This window comes from Penicillium soppii (assembly GCF_028829465.1).
Source record: "Penicillium soppii strain IBT 18220 chromosome Unknown utg000004l, whole genome shotgun sequence".
Taxonomy (NCBI): domain Eukaryota; kingdom Fungi; phylum Ascomycota; class Eurotiomycetes; order Eurotiales; family Aspergillaceae; genus Penicillium; species Penicillium soppii.
In genome coordinates this window covers 4,262,029-4,276,454 of record NW_026643234.1, presented here as the reverse complement: position 1 = coordinate 4,276,454, position 14,426 = coordinate 4,262,029, and the positions used below count along the sequence as shown (strand labels likewise).

General features: G+C 48.2%; 5 protein-coding genes across 5 annotated transcripts; 3 read left to right on the top strand and 2 right to left on the bottom strand.

Moving 5' to 3' along the window:
• Nucleotides 1-302: 302 nt before the first annotated feature.
• Nucleotides 303-1,870, top strand: N7529_005032 (uncharacterized protein; the record flags this gene model as incomplete). Its single annotated transcript, XM_057240559.1, has 2 exons — nucleotides 303-1,065; nucleotides 1,098-1,870. The coding sequence occupies 2 exons, from the start codon at nucleotides 303-305 to the stop codon at nucleotides 1,868-1,870; spliced, it is 1,536 nt and encodes a 511-aa protein (XP_057099854.1).
• Nucleotides 1,871-2,688: 818 nt separating this feature from the next.
• Nucleotides 2,689-5,557, bottom strand: N7529_005031 (CeGAL family transcription factor; the record flags this gene model as incomplete). Its single annotated transcript, XM_057240558.1, has 6 exons — nucleotides 2,689-4,135; nucleotides 4,184-4,944; nucleotides 4,991-5,102; nucleotides 5,158-5,182; nucleotides 5,309-5,411; nucleotides 5,465-5,557. The coding sequence occupies 6 exons, from the start codon at nucleotides 5,555-5,557 to the stop codon at nucleotides 2,689-2,691; spliced, it is 2,541 nt and encodes an 846-aa protein (XP_057099853.1).
• Nucleotides 5,558-6,747: 1,190 nt separating this feature from the next.
• N7529_005030 (coatomer subunit delta) lies at nucleotides 6,748-8,457 on the bottom strand (the record flags this gene model as incomplete). Its single annotated transcript, XM_057240557.1, has 4 exons — nucleotides 6,748-7,651; nucleotides 7,705-7,901; nucleotides 7,955-8,398; nucleotides 8,455-8,457. 4 exons carry the CDS (start codon nucleotides 8,455-8,457, stop codon nucleotides 6,748-6,750), a joined length of 1,548 nt encoding a protein of 515 aa, XP_057099852.1.
• A 289-nt stretch (nucleotides 8,458-8,746) lies between these two features.
• N7529_005029 (uncharacterized protein) lies at nucleotides 8,747-11,318 on the top strand (the record flags this gene model as incomplete). The annotated part of the gene is made up of 2 exons (XM_057240556.1): nucleotides 8,747-9,955; nucleotides 10,011-11,318. Coding segments are annotated over 2 exons (2,517 nt in total), but the record flags the coding sequence as incomplete, so codon positions are not given.
• Nucleotides 11,319-13,030: 1,712 nt separating this feature from the next.
• On the top strand, nucleotides 13,031-14,426 carry N7529_005028 (DUF803 domain membrane protein; the record flags this gene model as incomplete). The annotated part of the gene is made up of 6 exons (XM_057240555.1): nucleotides 13,031-13,066; nucleotides 13,187-13,277; nucleotides 13,330-13,420; nucleotides 13,469-13,536; nucleotides 13,596-13,920; nucleotides 13,976-14,426. The coding sequence occupies 6 exons, from the start codon at nucleotides 13,031-13,033 to the stop codon at nucleotides 14,424-14,426; spliced, it is 1,062 nt and encodes a 353-aa protein (XP_057099850.1).

Genomic DNA, 14,426 nt, shown 5'->3' with positions numbered 1-14,426 from the left:
CCTACTATCATTGTAGCTGATCAGAATCAATTGAAGCTTGAGATCTATTTCATGGTCGATTTCCAAGAATTGACCATCCAGGGCTGCTCGCGCTTGACCCACTAAGCAGCATCTTCAAACCACCCGTGGACATCATTTGAGATTGCACAATTCTTCTATCATGACAATACTCAAATCTGCTTTTTGGACATAACCCCTTCACATTTGTTTTCTTCCAATGCTTCCTGTTAACCGAGACAGTCTTGTGATCTTCATTATATCCCTAGAGAGTCCGGGTCGGTGACCTTGGGAACTGAACAGTCATGGGCCCAGGCGACTATCACAAAGAGTCTGGTCAGAATGGCCCTCAATTGGATAGTTCACCCTCATCCCTCAAAGTGATTACTGCAAACGGAGACTTGATTCTCGAATATGTTGCTGGTGACTCCGCCGCCACTACTAGTCACAAATGGCAGGTGGCAAGTAAGCTTCTTGCGTCGAACAGTCCGTATTTTCAAGCACTACTGGACCCTACAAAATTTTCTGAGGGAAGACAATTCAATGCTCAAAAGGAATCCTGGAGTGAAACTCAGATCCAAGACGTGGCTTCACATCATACGCTACCAACAGTCACGCTTCCCAGTGTCCGCCCTACCAACATGTGCGGAGAAGATGCCATCGAACTCTTTTTGCGGATTCTATGTCTTGATTCCATTGGAGAGACCGAAAGAAATGTATTTGAGCATGAGCTTAAAGTTCAGCCCACATCGCTTATTGCAAGGATGATCGATCTTGCCGATTCGTTCAACTCTCCCCGCATTGTGCGCAATGTTTTGCGAAGAATTGGGTATGCCTATGGCAAGGCAAAACCTGCGCTTTTTGCGAGATTTAATGCTGGCCTGCTTTCCATGAGGGAAGACAGGGTCCGCCAGACCATCTTTATATCCACGTTTCTCGATGATTCGAGAGTCTCTAGGCTTATGACACATACCCTGGCAGTTGTTGGCTCCAGATTTTGGATCAACGGGCTGGAAGACCCTGAAGAAGAAGATTTGCGTTGGAAGTACCTGCCAAATGGCATAGAAGGTGCGTATTCTAGTTCCTTCACTAGATACCAGTAACTAAACCATGCCCACGTCCAGAGGAAATCTATTATCGGCGTCAATGTGTTTTGAACACCATAACCGACCTCCAGGCCCACTTTCTCCGAATCTATGGGGGAATGGAGGATGATAGTGCAAAGCCGTCCAGAGCCAATAGATCATTAGGCGCAGCCTTCATGACATCTGCACCCGCTCTCCTTCACTCCCGCCAATTTCACTGCAGAGGTGGATTCAATAACGCCAGTCAGTGTGATCTCTTCCAACTGGGCCAGATGGTCCGATTTTTCTCAATGCGAGCCAAAACCATCTTCTTTGGCTCGACGTTGATCAACCCCGATTTCAGCGCAACTCCCGAAGATGAGTACACAGTTGGCGAAAGCAATGATCAATCTACAGGCCCATCGTTGGTCATTACTGCTATTATTGCTTCTCTTAAACAATACCCGGATTATCCAATTGATGAAGCTCACACCGGCTGTGGTATCAGACGTCGAATCATGCCTGCCTTGGAATGTGTCGAAAAGTTTGTCTGGGATGATCGTGGCCTGCTGGGCATCTCTCCTGCCTCTGATTCTGTTTCAGAATCTACATCATCGAGGTGGATCCCATGGGCAGATCTATTGACCCGTAAACACATGGCTGATGTTTCTTTTGCGAGGGTTACTGCCGTGTACTATCCTTCGGCACCGTCGAAAAACCAAGTCACCCGTTCCACGCCACAAGAAGAACTCTGTCGACTACTGTTTACTGCTGCGAGGAGAGATTGGAGTGCAGCGGGCTCGAATTGAGCTATTGGTTATCGTTGTATCTATGTCTTTATGTAGATGCTGTTATACTGGAAAAATTCCAAGTCGTACACATGTACTTTGCCACACTGACACAAATGCTAAGCGCACTTGCAATACGAGTGGGAATGTGTTCCATTAGATTCAAGTGAAGCACATATTCTATTGCCAAGTGCAGAGAATAATTGAGCCTGAGTCGTGCAGGCATGTCAGAATGATCACACCCCTGACCTGGCCCCATAAAAGAAGATTCATCAAAAAGAAGGTTGATCGACATAATGATGCAGCCACTGGTATTAGAAAAACTTAGCGCCATCAGACCGGTCTCGACACCATGTTCGATCCAAGGAAGCGTTCCGCATATAACCACAGTACTTAGATCTCTGGCACGTGCGTCCTTAAGCTTTTTGAGACATGGGAGAAGTATGAAATTGGTTGACAATGTACATATTTGGATGGAAAGCAATGGAAGTATCGAGTTATATTAAGTTACACGACATGATGCACGTACACTATGACGTCCAAAGCTAATAAGCATGGAGTACATGTTTTCGATACAAAAAAAGGGTGATAGTTTGGGTTGTAAATCGTGCAGTGAAGAAGCCAGACAAACAAGAATCACTTTTCTCTATAGTGTCTATATGTAGACAGGCGCAGACTTCACTTTCTTTTGATGGCATGCAAATGAAGCGACAGAAGAAAAGAATCCGAATCCAGATAACTGCAGAGATAGTTTTCAATTTGATTCTGCGTTTCGTTTGTTTGCAAATTTTTCCTTATTTTTTCCCTCTTCGAATGCGCCTGATATGGTCTTCATTTATTTAACATACTGGGTCGCCCCAGAAATACCCCAGATCAAGGTCCAAGTTAGGACCGGATGGGAAGAAAGAACCCGTGATTTGACCAGTAGCCGGGTCGTAAGGGAAGCACTCGTCATACGAGTTTTGGTCTTTTTCCTGCTTGATAAATTGATCCAGCAAATCGGGCGCTTCAATCTCGTAGGAACCCTGCATGGCGGAAGGAGTATCAGATTGATTCATCGGGGAACAGGTAATCGAATCAAGCTCTACCGGAATGGCATTGACCGCTGCTGTTGCGGGCATTGCCCCGGAAGTGTCGAATGGCACAGACGCCTGCTGCATGACCGAAGAGCCAGCCTCGGAGTCTGCAGTATCAGGGATGTCAAAGAGTGAATCTGACTCTTCGTTGTGGGGGAAATCGTTTACGTTGAGACCAATGTACGGTGCCAAGCGGTGGAGGAACCCGTCACAAAGTTTCCAGGCTCTTTCCGCCGCCATATTTGTTTCTGATAGCGTCGACAGCCAGTCTAGGGCTTTCTTTGCGGCCTTGTACACCATCGTGGATTTTTCGGGAACGTGTTGTGCTCGGAACGCCAGCTCTAGCAAAAGAACCGTAACCGCTTGCATCAAGTAATGTAATGTGCACCACCAGGGTGACATCTTGTAAAGAAGTACTGCGTCTGGGGTTTCCGGGAACAGCGTGAGCATGTGGCACGCAGCCTCAACACAGTCTGCAGCAGTTTTGTTGCAAAACTCGTATGTTTTATCATCTTCGGAAAGAGATTGATTCAAATGACGTAGGCATGGCTTGGTTATTCCAATCTTGGTGCCGTAGAAGAGAAAGGCGAGGCCCATTCTTTGACTGATGGGGCATTGAGATGTCTGCGTCGAAGTAAAGTCGTATGCCGCAGGAAGATTCATAAACCACGAATCAACCTCAAGCATCAAGCTCTGCATGGTAAACTCTGTGCTTGCCCACGGGGATTGCTGCGCTTCCGGGCTGTAAAGCTTCACAGTCATCCGCTTAGAAATACATGTCAAGGAAGCCAGCTGCAGGAAGTAAAGTGAAGTGCAAGGCGGAAGAGTCTTCAAATATTCTACCCGACTCATTTTCGTTTCGGCCTCAGTAGACACATCGTTGTCAGAACCCGTAGTTGATTCTGCACGGCTGTTTGTAGACATCTGCTCAGAATGGGCGTGGTGTCCATTGGTGATCAGTCGAGTCACTTCAACTTTTTGAAAATCACTTTCATCAAAAGGAACGGGCATGGGTGTGGTACAAGAGCTGTCCGTGACACATGACGGACGTCCCGTGATAGTAGTGAGAAGGTACTCCAACGTGTATAGCGACCACCACACTCGATAGCGAATCTCTTTGGAGCTGTCTGGTATACTCACACCGACATTACGTAGGTGCAGCCCGAGAGCCAGCGCTCCTCGAACTGCACTTCCAGACAACTTCCAGGCCCTGAACAGCTGTAAGTATTTCTCCGAAATTCACAATCTACCAACTTACCGATTGATGTGTCCCAATGCAGTTAGATAGAACGAAGTCAGTCCTTCAACTTGCAACTGCTGTAGATCAGGATGATGCAGAATTTGATCTTCCAAGCTCAAAGCTCGCGCCTTGGAAAAGTACATTTGATGATCATCGTCTTCCTCTTTCCAATCTGCGTTTGTCCATTGTCCATATCTTGCTGCAATGGCAAAAATGAGGTTAAGAATGGCAAGCCATTTGTTCCCTGGTTTGAGGGAAAGCTGGTTGAAAAAGACCTGGAATTGGGGCACAAATGTGGAGATTCCAATGATTGGGAACGAAGGATGTACCGAGGTCAGATAGGCGTTCAGCAGCTTTGTTGCCATCTCCCGCGAGGGCACTCCAAACATACCTGAGGGATCTGCTGTTGGAATATCCTGATCATCAAGGTAATAATTGGAGGCCACCACCAATGGATCGCTGGTATTCTCTGGTCGAGGTGTTAAGGTCGGAGAGGGAAGACCGTTATCTTCATCGCCATTTAAAAAGGGCGCAGGCCAGGCTTCACATTCGGCGTTGACCACTTTACTGAGCTTCTGAAGCCAAGTAATCTCGGAGCTTGTTCCAATGAAACCTGTTGCCCGTGAAGTTTCATCCCTGTTGAAGTCTTCTTCTGTCTGGTCTCCCAATTCCATGGGACTCTCAGATAATGCTCGAGAGGGCGGTGGCTCAGAACCTGGATCCCACAATCTAGTTGTAAGGCATGCTTTTGAGTTGAGTGACAAGTCTGGAGCCGATTCCTGGGTCATATTAGACGACGTCTCGTTATTCCGATGTTGACCATACCGCTGCTAGTGCAATATTCACTAATTGCTCATCAGACACCCCAAATCGATTGCTCAACTTCCCAATGACATCCTCATATGCATGCACTTTTGCTGACAGACTTACCAACTGCCTATGGGCTCAATTGTCAACCTTTGCATCAAGCCTAGTGAGCTGGCCATACGTACCGCTTGGACTTTTCTCTTTTTCCGTCTGTATAGCAACAGATAATCCCAGCGTCTCGGCAATTGCGGCAGCCAGACTTGTCCCCAGTACACTTTGTTTTCCGTTGTCGACACGACTCGCACGCTCGACGCACGTGTCTTCGGTGAAACCTACCAGGAGAGGTGAACGCAGATTCAGCTCCCTCCGCGAGGCGTGGGATAGCCATCTTCTTGGTGCCCACTTCAGAATCACCTGTTTGATGAGATACTTGGTTCTCCTAGGTATTCAATGTCAGATAAAAACTTGCTAGCAGAGTGATTCCACACTAACCACACTTGCTAACTGATTACACGTTTCTGCATCAGCACATGATAACTTGAAGAGGCTCTGTTGCTCCCACAAGGGAAAATGGACATTACTCATTGTGAGCTAGAGAACCAAGAAGCTACCAACGTCAATAATGCTCAATGTCACGACTTGAGCTACTCACAGGAAGTGCAGCCCTCAATGTGACAACTATGATATATTTATGACAATATCAGCAAGGTAAAGATATATATCATATATATCGGGCCAAGAACACGGTGCAAGGTAAGAAGAAGGTCGATGGAATTTATAAAACGACCCCAGGATTTGATCCATGAGAAGCATAGACCGGGGAAGGACGAGCAAGCGATTCGGGCTTCGACCACCGCTGGGAACTGCAAGCTGGTCAGGTTGATACCCGATGACATCCACGGTCGTTGACGTTCATGGTAATGTGTAAACGCGCACAACTAGCCACCGTTCGACAAACTGGGAATAGTCCTTGAGAAGTTTGCCTCATTAGATGTGAGGCGAATGCTCAACGTTGCCATGAGCAAACCCACCTTCATGTGGTTATCACGCTATTTGCCTCCACCGTGTACCTAGGTAGGTGAGTAGAGATGCTAGCTTTCGGTTGTCGGTTCCGAGTGGCCTTGGATTCCGATGCACCGACCAAGGGTCGTGATATAAGAACCGAGAAGAGCTTTTTTTCATCTTTCCATTCACCCAACAATGTCACCACGGGCTTCTATTGAATCCCCAAGCTAAACGTTTCTAACCTGCACATGGACAACATGAACTTTCACTGCAACCAACGAGCTATCTTCAGCAAAGCAATATAAAGCCACTGTTGGTGCTAGAAGAAGTTGTCATTTCATTCGTGGGTCAAACCTGCGACTCGAAGTCAATCTGACGTGTGCGTGGCGGTAACCTCAAGCTGTTTTGTCCCTGGTTGGCATCTAATACCAAGATTTCATTGGAAGGACGACAATCATGCGCTACGGAATTTAAGGCACGGAAAGCTTCACGGCAATTATCATGAGGATTTCCCGTTGAGATTCACAATCCTACAATGTTGGATGTGCTGTATAGTAGGAATATTACGTGGGGATGACTATAGAATTCAATTATGCCCAGGCTTTTCAGCCCTATTTATCTGGTATATTGCCCAGGTGACCCACGAGGCTGACTGTGTAAGTATAGTAGAACAATAATCAGATTGGCTTAACACGATCTTGGAAGCAATTAAAGAACACCACAATCCGGACATCATTAGAAACTCTATACATTTGTAGTCCAACCTCATTTTACTCAATAAGGAAGTTCTCCGCAACACTGCGGATATCCTTTGAGAATGCAGTACTCTCACCATCCATGTCCAACAGGGCGACGTTGTTGACATCGACATCCACAAATGGTTTGGTCTTTGTGAATCGAACACTCATAGGGAAAAACTCGTTCTCGTCGGCATCGGTCGACTCAAACTCAAAGCTGCCAGATGCATTCGACTCATCCACCGCACCCAGATTCCATTCCAGACTGTCGCCAGAGACCTCGTACACCGCATCAAAGCTAGAAACCGCGGGTTCTGTCGTGTCGTATGGAATAGTGACAACGACATCACGGAGGCTGTCTTCGCCGGTAAGCTCATACTCCACAGTGACAGTGGTGGAGTCGGCGCCCTTGTTGACCCACACAGTGAATGTGATTGGGAGAATATCAGCATTGTCAACCGAGCTAGCAACACGCCAGCGTAGCACGCCGATGGAGTTATTTGCAGGGAAGCGCTTGGTGGTGTCCTTCAATTGAATCGTGGACGAGTTGGTGAAGAGAGCTTTGTCAACATTGGGGTGGGTGCGGAACTGTGCACCGTGTGTGGGAACAGCCTGGCAATCGAGTCGAAGTTTGGTGAATGAAGGATCAGAAATACGAAGCTGCAGGTCACCCTTAACCTCGAAAGACTTCAAGGCACCCTCCCGGGTAAGAGTGGCTGATATGGTTTCGGCAATTGTGAGTTGAATGGGTTCCCGGTCTGCATTTAGGGATTGGCGCGCTGAGGGAATATCTTGCACCGGAGTTGAAGTTTGCGGAGCCACCAATGGAATATCCTCTTCAATTTCAGGACCCATATCACCGCGAACCTTCTCGTAGATGTCGGTTGCCTTAGACTTCTTGCCTAGTTGCATACCCTTGCCACGAGTGGGAATGGGCCTAATGATTGAACGGTCAGTATTATTTCACGGCCAATCACAAAAAGGACGTACTTGGCAAATGACTTCTTCTTCTCGGCCTCGTATGAATCGTAGGTATCGGGAACAGACGGGCGCGCTGGGGGTGTGTAAACAGGGTAGGATGGAGTTCTGGGAGCCGCGGCCCGACCTGAACGAGCGGCCTCTTTGCGCTGCATTTCCAACTGCTTCGCCTTCCTCTTGCGCTCCTCGCTGGCCTCCAACTCTTTGTTCTATTGATATATGTTAGCCACAAACAAACCCCGCGATTTCTCGCAGAACATACCCGCTCAATGATCTCCTGGATCCTCTCCTCGTGACTCTCCATTTCCAGGAAGGTCTTGATCTGAGATAGAGAGAGGTTCTCACGGTACCCCAAAGTCACCAGCTCATCAAACGCACTGAGGAGTTCAAATGCATTGCGAAGAATCTCCCGCTCATCCAGGCTCTTGCAGATGCTAGTAGTCACTTGCGCGAACAGATGAAGACTATCAATGTCCTGTAGAATGTTCGATTGACGGTTGGTAATCAGGACAATGTATAACTCGTCCAATGGCTGGTACACGAAGCGCACGTTGTCCTGCTCGACAGTGGTGTGTTGGGTTCCCGAATCTGCGAGCTTGGGGAAAGATGCGAGTAGAGCTTCGATTCGAGACCGAGAGATATCCCGGAATTGACGCGAGAGGACAGCTTTGCCTCCGCGAGTGCATATCGACGCTGCCAGAACGACCTGTTGTGTGTTGATCAGTTGAGTGCCCCCGCGAATTAGTTCGGTACAAGACATACCATGGTGATGAAATAGGCACAGAGCGTGTAAAAAAAGAGTGAAAGAACAGGACAGTAGATAGAATGAGAGCGAGGCGTGGAGTACGAAAAGTGTACTCCTTGTGATGGTTGGCGGGTAGGGAGCTACCATCTGTTCACTTCGGCGGCGGCGATTGGCCCGTGCATACACTTCGCTTAGTCGTCCGAAGACACTTGAAACCTTTCTTTCTCTTCACTTCATCAATTCACCACGCGTTCATACCTCTTCTCTCTCGGGACTTAGTTCATCTTCTAATCTCATTTTGACTCATAGACATACGCTCTGGATTTATTTCACACTATTTATCTTATTTTCTCTTTGAAACCGCTTTCATGGAACAACACTGAACACCTTAATACGTACTTCCGATACCTCAAAGCGCCTTTTACGCGGTTTCTTGCTATGACAGCCACTTTTCCTCTAACACACCCAACGATGGAAGCCCCCACTATGGATGATACAATGGAGATGGCCTCACCCTACGTTGGGCAGGTAGACGATTTCGATATCGACATCGACCTCATGGAGGACCATGTCTCGAACATGGACAGTGATATGATGGGCGCAGATGAATTCTCGACCACTTCCCAGCCACAGGAACCGAACAACGACGCGATCTTTGATGCTGATATGGCCGATGAGCCATCGGAAGGTTTTATGGTTGACGCCGACAACTACATTGAAGAAGATAATGATATCGACGTGCAACTCGAAGAAGGACCATACGAGGCAGAAATGACCGAGGGCGATCAGGCTGAAGACGCCGCCCCTCCCGTTGCTCTCCCCAGTCTTCGCGTCGAACTGTCGCCTAGCAATGACAACATCCACGACCCTATAAAGGAGGACGAACCGGCTTTGGTAGCGCAAACTGTTGAAACAGTGCCGGAAACCTCAAGTGACCACTTCAAATCTGCCTCGGGTCAGGCTCCAGTACTGGAAGGCGATGTTCCAAGCAATAAAATCGAGTCCAACACAGGTGATAATGGCGATGATCGTGCGGAGCCACCATTGCCAACAGTTGATTTGACCAAAAGCAACAATGATCATGAAAAAGGAGAGCCCGATGAAAAGCCCGATGAAGAGGCTAACGAGACAGTCCAGCCTTCTGTGTCCAATTCCGAGGCAAAGGTTTTGTCCCACGAAGACCTCGCACGCAGTCAAGAGAAAGTCGCCGAAGATACCAGTGTTGCTGCTAGCACGGCTCAACCTTCAGAGGTGGATCACCTTATCGCAGGTGATACCGAACCTGCACACCATGAATCCCTTCATCCTGTGAAGATCATCTACCAGGAGAACGAGATCGCACTGTTCCCTCCCCTTGAGGGAGATTCGGCAGAGACTTTCTTCCTTCACGATGAAGAGGTTGCGTATGAAAGTATTGAAAAACTGTTCAAGTCTTTGCGCCAGGTACTCCAAGGCAATGTTGCAGACAATGAGGTACTGGTCATCGACATTGAATCTCTTGGTATCCAAATGACCGAGGTAAGCCCCTTGCCGATTGTGTCTCGCTGGCAATAGTACTAACCGATATTTCCAGGACTCCTTCCACACATCCCAGGTTACTTTACACCAGGTGGTCGATCTCTACCTCAAACTTTGTCGCAACGACGGAGCAAATGAGCCTGATGCCCTTTACCTTGCCTTGAGCAGCAAGCGTGCCTTTCCTGCTGAAATTGCAGATCTTCTTGATGCCGCCAATGACGGCAAGACCCTCTCAGAGCTTCATTTATGGGATGAATACGATGAAGCTGAGCCTGGCTCCGAGGATCACGACCACGAGGCTGAGGAACATGAGGACGAAGCTTACTACACCACCAAGGCTGAGCAGAATTTGTCGATCCCTGAGGATCATCTTGAAGCTGAGCAGCTACCATCCAATCCGTCCCCAACGCAGGCACAAAACACAAATGAGGCTCAGCCAGAAGATGTGGACAGAGAGGAACCTGGCCCGGATGACGACGCTGCTGCCGAGCCGGTACACGCAGATCAACCTGAACTTGAAAAGCTAGACCAGCCCCAGGAATTTGATGATCACAACGATGCAGAGCGATATGAATCCGATGACCCTAACAGTGTGTCGACTGCCACGGCTTCATTGGCTGGAGAATCTGACACCAAAACGCATAATCCAGATGAGCACTCCCAGCTTGTCGAAACCGAGAAACAAAACAATGAGAACACCCATGGAGAGGATCCTGAGTATGATGATCTTGGACCCGAGGATTACTATGAAGACGGAGAATTTGGTCCTGTCGATGATGAAGAAGCTTTCCACAAAGTTGACAATGATGATGGTGAAGCTCAACAGCCAGACAATCTGGCTGCCGTCTCTGAAAAAGAGGACAGAAACGAACTCGATGCCGCTCCAAGGGATGAGACAGCCCCCGTGCAATCATTGCAAGATGAGGGCAACCACACCATCCTTGGACAGGCGACATCGACGCTCGACAGCGGATTGCAAACCGCCTCTGACGAGAAGGAGCAGACGCCAGAACCCGCCGATGACTTGCTTGGGATCGCCGTAGACCTCATGCAAACCCCTAAGAAAGACACCGAGCGTGATCACTTCGAGGGCTTAGATTACGGTGACGACGAGGAAGAATTAGCTGCCCCTGCTGCAGCGGACAATGAAGCCGACGACAATCACGAGTTCGGAGTGAATGGGCTTGGCGAATATGACCCCAATAATGATGGATCGGAGGCGGTAGAGCTTGGTGCAACAGATCCCTCCTTCGCAGACTCCCAATTCCACGACAACGCGTCTACCAAACGGTCCCGCGATGAAGAAGATGACTGGGACGTTGTGAATACCACTCTTGACACCAAACGTCGCCGGTCCTCATAACCCATATTTCTCTCACCCTTTCAATCTTCACTTTGAATCTCCACCTTCAATCTCCCCATACCTGGTGGCAAGCGAGTTTGGCCCTCGATGGCTCGTTTCGCCCGACTCATCCATCCGACCTACTAATCATACTTACCAGCGACGAACTCGATCGGTGGACGAAGTATCTCATTTGATAACTAACCAAAAAAAACAGGTATGTTCGACCCTTTCCTCCCCAACCCACGCACGCCTAGAGGTTTCCGTGGCATGCTTTTCTTCCGTCCGCATTACAGGCCGATTGAATGAAACTCCAGTTGTGCCCGACAAATTTCTCAATTGCTCAACATTTACCACGTTTTCTGCTTTGTTTTGTTTTTCCGGCTCTTTCCCTGCGATTTCGAGATACCACTTCGGTCTTAGGCCAAAATCTTTGTTTGGTGTTGATGGTTGCCCCTCGGGTTGCGTTGATTTTTCTCGAGTGCATATTCCATAGGATCCGGTGTATCGGCGCGATGGGTTAGTCCACGTGTTCGTAGACTTCCCGAGGTTATCAATATGAACCCTTTTACCAACTACGCTCCTGGTTTAATTATGAATACCCTGTGCATGCACCCGAGGCTATGTACATGGATTCGCCTTAAGCCTAAGTTGCTTGCATACTGCTGCTTTTAGTGCAATCTCATTTCATTTATTGCATCTAGATTGAGTGCTGCCTAGTTCGCTTATATTATGGGGCACAAAGGTGTCAGCAGAGAAGTACACCGGGGTTGGCGGATCTAACATTAGACCAAGCTTTTTATATCGACATGGAACTTCATCCACTTTGGTTCTATCTCGCATGCAATTTCCCACAAATTTGAGACATCTCTGGGGATGCCCTAAGTATAGAAACACATGCCGCATTCGGACCGAGACGAGATTAAACGACGATCTTCGCCACATTTCAGGGTCCAATTGAATTAAATACATGGCATGGGACGTTTGATACTTGCAGGGACTTGCAGAAACTTGCAGATACTAATATTATAAGTTTGAACAAAATACAACAAGGGTAATTTATAACTAGATGTACTCCATAACTACTAGTATAAGAATGTTAAGATGGGACCACCTATATTTTACGCTCGGATCAACAAATCAATATATATCGATCTACCCCGTACCTAGGTAGGTTAACAATAACGTAACTAGTTATATAATTAACTAATAAAAAAAGAAAAAGTACAACTCTGAAATAAAATATGAAAAAATCACCTCAAGGACACCTCGGAACATGGTCTTCGGTGCTCTTACGCGTCCCCGATCGGCCTGGCTTGAAACGGAACCCCACCGCACGCAGGCACCAAACACCTGCCTTCATCACACCTAGGCTCTTCCATCCCTTCCTTACTCATCCTACATTGCAGAAATCTCGGGCTGGCTCGTTTTCTGTTCTTTTTGATATCCGATATTTGCCTTCGCTTCGAGTTAGCTGTCCTTAGCTGGAACCCATTAGCCGCCCTTCCTTCGCTCATCCGAGTCCCTCGCTCATTTCCCGATTCATTGCCGGCACTGGAGGTCTTTCGACAATAGGAGCATTCGGCTCCTAGAACAGATATTGTGTCAAGATGCTTCCAGACAAGTAAGATTTGCGTTCATTCAAATTGGCCCTGAGGACAGGACGGTCAACACTAACATTGCGCGCTTTCCCCTATAGATATGTTGGGCTTATTTTAGCCATTGTATCAACCATGGCGATCGGTACGAGTTTTGTTATTACGAAGAAGGTTGGTCTCTCAAGATTTCCAAGCGAACAACCGAGATTCGGGCGAACTGGAGGACCTGCGGCGGAACTTGGTCGTTGCGAGAGGAATCGATATTGGAGCGCAATCGCTAATATGTTCTAGGGCTTGATGCACGCCTCCGAACGACATGGGTTTGAGGGAGAAGGATTTTCATACCTGAAGAGTCCTGTGTGGTGGGGTGGCATCGTGACATGTACGGAGTTAGATTCAACTTTGCGGCCAAATTGAAGCTAATGGACATCTAGTGGCTCTCGGTGAAGTTGCCAATTTTGCGGCATATGCCTTTGCGCCGGCGATCCTGGTCACGCCACTGGGTGCGTTGAGTGTTTTGATCGGGTAGGCAACCTAACTGAACGGCACGAAAGCTTAGCTGACAAGTCACAGTGCGGTCCTGAGTTCGTACTTCCTCAACGAGATACTCGGAGTGTTAGGAAAGCTGGGTTGTGCGCTGTGTCTGTTGGGTTCGGTCGTCATCGTCCTCCATGCTCCCCGGACAAGCAGGTGGAAACAGTCAATGAGATCCTTGGATATGCTGTTCAGCCAGGGTTCCTGTTCTACTGTTTGGTGGTTGCGATTTTCTCGACCGTGATGATCTATCGGGTTGCGCCAGTCTATGGCAAGAAAAACCCGCTCATCTACATCTCGATTTGCTCCACCGTTGGATCGGTTTCCGTCATGTCTGTCAAGGCCTTCGGTATTGCGGTCAAGCTGACTATTGGAGGCAACAATCAATTCGTTCATGCGTCTACCTATGTCTTCGCCATTGTGACTGGATTCTGCATTCTCACGCAGATGAACTACTTCAACAAGGCGTTGAACTCTTTCTCTACCTCGATGTAAGTGGTCTCACTTGGATTTAAAGGTCTACAGCTAACCTAACATCTTCGACAGCGTCAACCCGCTTTACTATGTTACCTTCACAACCGCGACCCTGTGCGCCTCTTTCATTCTCTTCAAGGGATTCAATACCACAGACGCCGTCAATACAATATCACTGCTTTGCGGATTCCTCATCATCTTCACCGGCGTGTACCTTCTGAACCTCTCACGTCACGATCCAGATGGACACTCCATGGTCAACTCCAAGCTTGACGAAGATGGCGTACCAACGGATGGCCTGGCAAGCTTCCAAACACGGCGCTCAATGCAGTCTCGCCGAAGCTCTTCGAGCATATACTTCAATGGAAACGGCGATCGAGAAGGGCTGATCCACGCATATGATGCGGAACACGGGATAGGTCTGAACAATTTGACGGAAGCAAGCGAAGGGGAGCCCGGTCCGACTTTCCAACGAACCGAAGCACAGACTGTGATGCATACAAAACGGAACAGCCAGCTTTGA